This window comes from Piliocolobus tephrosceles, chromosome 11 (genome assembly GCF_002776525.5).
Source record: "Piliocolobus tephrosceles isolate RC106 chromosome 11, ASM277652v3, whole genome shotgun sequence".
Lineage (NCBI taxonomy): Eukaryota > Metazoa > Chordata > Mammalia > Primates > Cercopithecidae > Piliocolobus > Piliocolobus tephrosceles.
The window spans coordinates 105,088,585-105,095,590 of record NC_045444.1 but is presented as its reverse complement, the minus strand read 5'-3'; the positions used below and the strand labels follow the sequence as shown (position 1 = coordinate 105,095,590).

Below are 7,006 nucleotides of genomic sequence, written 5' to 3'. Positions count from 1 at the left end.
GTTTTCCTTTCTTGTAATGTTCTTAACCAGTTATGCTGCTTCAAAAGTGAATGGGGGCCGGGCGCCTGTAGCTACACAGGAGGCTGAGGCAGGAGAATGGCGTGAACCTGGGAGGCAGAGCTTGCAGTGAGTGGAGATCGCCCCACTGCACTCCAGCCTGGGTGACAGAGCGAGACTCCGTCTCAAAAAAAAAAAAAAAGTGAATTGGAATTTATTTCCCTTTTCTGGAACTTTATATTAGATTACTGGCTTTGGTGTTTCTTCTTTTGCAATGCGTGAATTTAAGGTTATGTATTTCTTCTCTTTTTCTTAGACAGAGTCTCACTCTATCACCCAGGCTGGAGTGCAGCAGTGCTATCTTGGTTCACGGAAACCTCTGTCTCCTGGGTTCAAGCGATTCTTAATCCTCAGCCTTCCAAGTAGCTGGGATTACAGATGTACACCGCCATGCTTGGCTAATTTTTGTATTTTTAGTAGAGATGGGGTTTTGACATGTTGGCCAGACTGGTCTTGAACTCCTGGCTTTGAGTAATCCACCCATCTCAGCCTCCCAAAGTGCTGGGATTATGGGTGTGAGCCACCACACCCTGCTGAGGTTATGTATTTTTTACTCATGGCACCCTCCAACTCCTGGGCTCAAGCAATCCTCTTGCCTCAGCCTCCCAAGAGCTGGGAGTACAGGAGAGCACCACCACACTCAGCTTTTATTTATGTATTTAAAAAGATGGGGTCGGCTGGGCGCAGTGGCTCATGTCTGCAATCCCAGCATTTTTGGAGGCCAAGGTGGGCAGATCACTTGAAGTCAGGAGACCTGCCTGGCCCACATGGTGAAACCCCGTCTCTACTAAGTAAATAAAAAAAAGTAGGTGGGTGTGGTGGCATGTGCCTGTAATCCCAACTACTTAGAAGACTGAAGCAGGAGAATCACTTGAACCCAGGAGGCTTTGGTTCCAGTGAGCAGAGATCACACCACTGCACTCCAGCCTGGGTAAGAGAGACTCTTCCTTAAAAACAAAAACATATATATCTATATGTATATATATATATATATATATATATTTTTTCTAGTTTCCTTTGCAATTTTCTTGACCCACGGGTTATTTAGAATTATATTGCCTAAGTTTCAAACAGCTAGGGACTTTCTAGTTCTTTTTCCTAGCTTACTCCCACTGTGGTCAGAGAATATTGTATTTAATTTTTTGAAAACTTTTTGAGGCTTGATGGTCCAGCTATGATCAGTTTTGATAAATGCTTAGGTGTAATTAAAAAGAATATTTGTATACTATTAGTAAAGAGTGCAGTGTTCTCTGAAAGTCAATTAAGCCAGGTATGTTAATTGTGTTATTTAAATTTTCTGCTTGTTGGCCAGGCACAGTGGCTCATGCCTATAATCCCAGCACTATGGGAGGCAGAGGCTGGTGGATCACCTTAGGCCAGGAGTTCGAGACCAGCCTGGCCAACACGGTGAAACCCTGTCTCTACTAACAATACAAAAATTAGCAGGATGTGGAGGAGAGCGGCTGTAATCCCAGCTACCCAGGAGGCTGAGGCAGGAGAATTGCTTAAACCTGGGAGGCAGAAGTTGCAGTGAGCTGAGATCATGCCATTGCACTCCAGCCTGGGCATTAAGAGCGAAACTCCATTTCCCAAAAACAAAACAAACCAACGCATTTTCTGCTTGTTATATCTGCTTTTGAAATAAACATACCAAAATATTTTTCCAAAAATTAAATTCCATAATATATCAGGAAAGAAAAATATTTTTTCTATGGTTTCCTATTCCAAATTTTTTCTTTGGGTTTTTGAAAGCAACAACTTTGTATATCCCCCTTTTCCTAGCCTTTAAGCAGCAGGAACAGTGAGCAGAGGAATAACATGTAGTTAGTAAGTAAGGCATGCTCTGAAGGCCACCAATGCTGCTCTGTTCCACCAATGAAACAGCCACAGGCCCTCTAAGGCCCTTGAAAAAAGAACGTGGAAGCACAGGTCAGCTGTGTCCCACTGAGAGTCAGGGATGGAAACAATCCTGGAGATGTGCTCCAAGCCTTGAACTTGAGGAAATGAACATCAAAGTTCATGATAAGGTGTTTCAAGCATTACCTTGTCACTGTGGAAGTCTCTCCCTACACTGGCACTAAGTTCTGGCCAATATGGCCAGGAGTGAAGTTCTGTCCCAGTAAAAGACACTTTCATCAGGCAAGGGGCATCATCCCCCTCCCAGCCTCCCAAACAGCTTTTGTACCTCAGATGGAGTCTCCCCAAAAACATGTTCACAAAAGAACCACCACTGCCATCTTGGTAGGGCTGTGTGTGTGTGTGTGTTGTGTAGGTGGATAGAAGGTAGAAGCAGGCATGACAAGGATCACCTGACCAAAGTGCCTAGTTACCCATATACTGAGAGAATAAAATCTCCAGTGTAAAGGAAAAATTATTTTTACAAAAACAGAAGCATGTTTTATTTCAATCCTGTTGAGGGAGAGGGATGGGAAAACACAAAATAAGGGGAGGGGTCTCTTTATATAATACACACATCAGGATCAACTACAATGAATAATATCCATTCCACCCCTCCCCCACCAACTCCTATGTGGGTTCCAAGGCCAGCTGAGGATAGATGGGACAAGAATAAGACACTTTGGCACAGTAACATGGCCAATGCACCGAAAGATGGAGAGAAGAGAATTTCCCAGGGAGCAAGGCCCTGGGCCTCAGCTGCTTCCCCAGTGGAGGGGGAATGAGAAAACTTTGGCTCAGCAGGAAGGCGGTTGTCAAAAATCAGGGTTACCTTAACTGGACTCTCCAGACTCTATTCAGACTACAGACTAGAGTCAAGATGTGTACCCAGTCCATTCTGTTCTCTGCTTTCTCTAAGATCACTTCTCTTCAGGCTTGCGATTACTGAGGGTTTGCCTGCTTCTCCTCTTCATCTTGGAAGGCAGGGGGAGTAAGTGCTTATTCTGCCCTTCTTATATCTAGGCTACTTAATTACTATTTTCTTGGCTCTAAAAAGACAGAAGCCAACTAACAAGTCCGGCTCTCTTTGTGAAAGTCGGCTTGAAGGAGCCCTTGTGTTGGCAAAACTGCCTCCGCAATTTTTTTTTTTTGAGCCTGCCCCTTATAGACCCTCCCCAGACTTGTTCAGACACCTCAATTGTGTGAGAAGTGGGCAGAAAAGACTTGGTCCCTCTCCAGAGTTGGATTAAGCAATCCCATCTTTGATTGGAGATGGTGATGAGAAAGCAGGTGCTAGCAGGGGAAAGGACTGGGGAAAGCAAGGCAGTTTACACTTGGTTGCAGATTCAAGCCTATGGATTGTGAAGAGCCATCTAAGCTCCAGAGAAGAGGAAATCTCTGACACAGTAAGAACAAGTGAATATTTTAGCGGCAACCCTTTCATTCCCATAGACCAAAAGAGAATGTGTCAAAAAAAAAAAAAAAAAAAGACTGAGTGAGCAGAATTCAGCCCTCCATCTTTAACCATCTTCAATTTGAATAAAATTAACTCATACGGCTAATACTGCTCAAGTATAATCACGAAGACAGATGGAGCTGCTGAAATTCACACTAAAACAAATAATAGGATCAAGTGGACTGTCACCTTAATCCCAAGCACCTCCCTTTTAGAGTTACCAAGAAAGTATCTTTGAAAACTTGGATTGAAGGCGAGGTCCACCACCGCCCCTTGTCCCTCAATACAATACCCTTCCAAGACAGCCTGATGAATTAAGACGTCTATTTTAAGTTTAATAGAAGGGAAGTTTAAAAAAGGGAAAGCACTGAGATTTGGGAAAACTAGCAGCTAAAGCCAGAAACAAGGTTAAGGTCCTTGTGGCATTCCAGACTGGGAGTAGAATGGGAGAAGGGAAACAGGTGGTAGGTTCCTGCTGTCCTTTGGCTTTACATCTTTCCCCTGCCCTCCCATTTCTCCCAACAGCTTGATGCAGCTATTGGCCTGCCAGAGGGGATGTAATGCCCAGACCAACTTTTTATTGAGCTTATGCAGCTAACAGACTTGTAAACAGTGCCAACTGACAAAGTTTTGCTGAATATTACAGCTTGTGCCCACTAAACACACCTCTCTCTGAGATTAAAAACAAAAAAACCAAAGTAAACAAATACTGAGAGAGAATGAAGAGACACATCTTGAGTCTTCCAGGAAGGCAAAATAAAAAACGCCACATGGCTTGGTCCCAGGCGTTCACCATGCCTAGAGTGCTGCTGCTATCACCACTGTCTCCCCTCCCTGCCAGTGGCTAGGTAGAGGTAGGGGAGAAGGGTCATCTTGGACATGCTGCAAATACAGCATTTGCTGGTGTTGACACCCTCCTGGGGCTGTGGTGGCAGACTGCTGTGTCAGGAGCCCATTTCCTGGGAGTAGCAGAGGGAGCCCAGGTCCTCAAGACGGCCTGAGATGGCAGCCCATGCACCTCAGCAGGGGTACCTTGCCCCTTTTCTCCAGTGCAGTTCAGCATTGAGGTTGTCTATTCCCAGTCGGTGATAAAACCTGAGCTGTTTTCCTCATAGGTTCCCCCTCCTTTCCCCAATTTGGGGGAGTAGTGGGAGGGAACAGGGAAGGATCACTGAGGGGGCAGGGGGATACCCCTGGGATCGGTGACCTGGCCCTCTTGCAGGTTCTTCACCAGTTGTGCAAGCCAGCGTTTCGTGGTGGTGTCATCTTTTAGCACCTGGGCGAAGGTTGTGTCTTTCAGCTGGTCAGGGAGGCACTGCCTGAGTGCTTCACGTGCCCTACATCAGAAACAAACAAACCAACCAGGGAGACCAACAAATAAACCCACATTTTGTGGACAGGGAAGAGCCCCCTTCTTAGACATAAGTATTTAGTATACCATGAATCTATGGCTCCTTAAGACACCATTAAAATTCTGTAAAGCTGTATTAGGCATAGGCTCAGAGATCTCCAAAATCTGTATCCACAAACATTTTCTGAATGATGCCCCAATGTAGAATTTCATGAAAAAGCAAAATTAAAAGCTTCAATAGTTTACTTCCATTAAAACAGCTTTCTGATTTATTACAATAAATACTGTCAAAATACTCATGTTAGAAATATATGGATTATGGCAAATAAAATATTTCAAAAATCAGTACATTAACAAGGATATAATCAAGATTATGATAACTTAATGAATTTTAATTCTATACTAAGTTATCAATTTGTGTCTTTACAGAAATTGCTTCAGTTTTATGGTTAAAAACCTTAATAAGAGATGAACAGTGAAAACAAAACTATGGTAGCAGCATTATCAGATGAACTTTTAAACGTTTCATTTTCTTTGAAAAGATGACCAGCAGAAAGTCAAATCTGAAAACCTAAAAAAGGTAAATGTTAACTATTTATAGAGCTATTTTAAACAAAGTTATAGATTTTGCACTCAGACTAGTTTTCTTTAGAAACTAGTCTGACTAGTTTTTTAAACAGACTAGAATTTTAAACAGACACATTTTTAAACTTTGGTGAAAACAAGAACCACTGAAGAACAGGATAAAATGGTCAACAAACAGGTAGGGCTTGAATAAACTCAGTGGCAGGAGACTGAGTTCACATTAAATCAAATCAAGCTAGCTCTGCTTCCAGCAACACAGAAATCGCTCCATTATGTGGTTTAGCAGAATATGAACAAGTTGCTTTCAGCATGAATTATGGATTTACAAAGCAAAAGGTCAAACATTTCTAAAATGCATTATATCTACAATGTATGATTTCTGGCAGAAAGATTATGAACATAAGCAGATAAAATAATTAGCTCAAGAAACTTATAGGAATCAAGGAGACAACTGGAAATAGAATTCAAGAGCCCTCTGGGCTATGTTCCTTTTTAAGAGATCTTTGAAAATATACTTCTCTGACCACATAGAGTAGCAACAGAAAATTCATACAACAGGAGTAATGCATCATAAGGTTTCCCCTGGAATCGCCTAGACTCTCTGGAATTTCACAGTAGGATTGAGAGTTATAGTGAGAAGATGAAACTCTGATGGCTATTAAAATTCAGCATTTCAGATTTTTTTTTTTTTTTTTTTTTTTTTTGAGATGGAGTCTCGCGCCCAGGCTGGAGTGCAGTGGCCGGATCTCAGCTCACTGCAAGCTCTGCCTCCTGGGTTTACGCCATTCTCCTGCCTCAGCCTCCCGAGTAGCTGGGACCACAGGCGCCAGCCAAATCGCCCGGCTAGTTTTTTTTTGTATTTTTTAGTAGAGACGGGGTTTCACCGTGTTAGCCAGGATGGTCTCGATCTCCTGACCTCGTGATCCGCCCGTCTCGGCCTCCCAAAGTGCTGGGATTACAGGCTTGAGCCACCGAGCCCGGCCCCCTTTCTTTCTTTAAGAATCATTGATCCCACCTAGACCAAACATAATAGAAATCTCTGGGGGTTGGGCCTGGTTGTTATATTGCCAGAGTCTCCCCAGGTGAGTCTAACCTACAGCCAGGGCTGAACACCGCTTCTTTAAAGACGCCAAAAAAATCCCTACGTATTATGAATGCCTCGGCTGATGAAGGCTCGGACAAGACATTCATGTTCAACCACATTCAAGCTGGGGGAAAATCAATCCAGAAAGCGCCAGGCTCTAACGGCCCAGCTGATTTCTGAGGGCCTGTGTGCAGGCAAAAGGAGACTCTATCCGTGGCAGCAGGCTGAACCCAGGCGCAGAGAAGGCAAGAAAGAGAGCAACAGAAGTCAGCGTGCTCCAAAAGAAGTGCTGGCAAAGGCAGCCATCAAAGTGACTGATTTTAAGTTATGATTACGTTAAAAATTCCTAGTGCCAATCTAGGTCTCAAGTCTTCAATAAGAACATTTGGAACCACACATTGTATATGAACAAGGTTTTATATCTTTGTGTTCATTGGTGTTCTACTAAAAATAAGACTGCTCTTGTATAAAACTACAAAATCCACATAGCCTCAAGCTTCCTGTCCTGCCTATCAAAATATGCGTGGAATAAAAAAAAAAAAAAAAAAAAACCAAAAGGACTTTTATTTTGTCATTT

The 7,006-nt window shown here is 43.1% G+C and overlaps 1 protein-coding gene across 2 annotated transcripts in view; it reads right to left on the bottom strand.

Annotated features, from left to right (window-relative positions):
• Positions 1 to 2,431: 2,431 nt before the first annotated feature.
• The window catches only part of CNOT9 (CCR4-NOT transcription complex subunit 9), a 31,664-nt gene continuing 27,089 nt past the window's right edge, over positions 2,432 to 7,006 (bottom strand). The window contains exon 8 of one of the 2 annotated variants that reach the window (XM_023221131.3): positions 2,432 to 5,331. In XM_023221131.3, coding sequence (XP_023076899.1) covers positions 5,286 to 5,331 — 46 coding nt within the window. In that variant the 3' untranslated portion in view covers positions 2,432 to 5,285. The remainder of the gene's footprint in view (positions 5,332 to 7,006) is intronic. The other variant, XM_023221123.3, reaches the window with a different exon arrangement.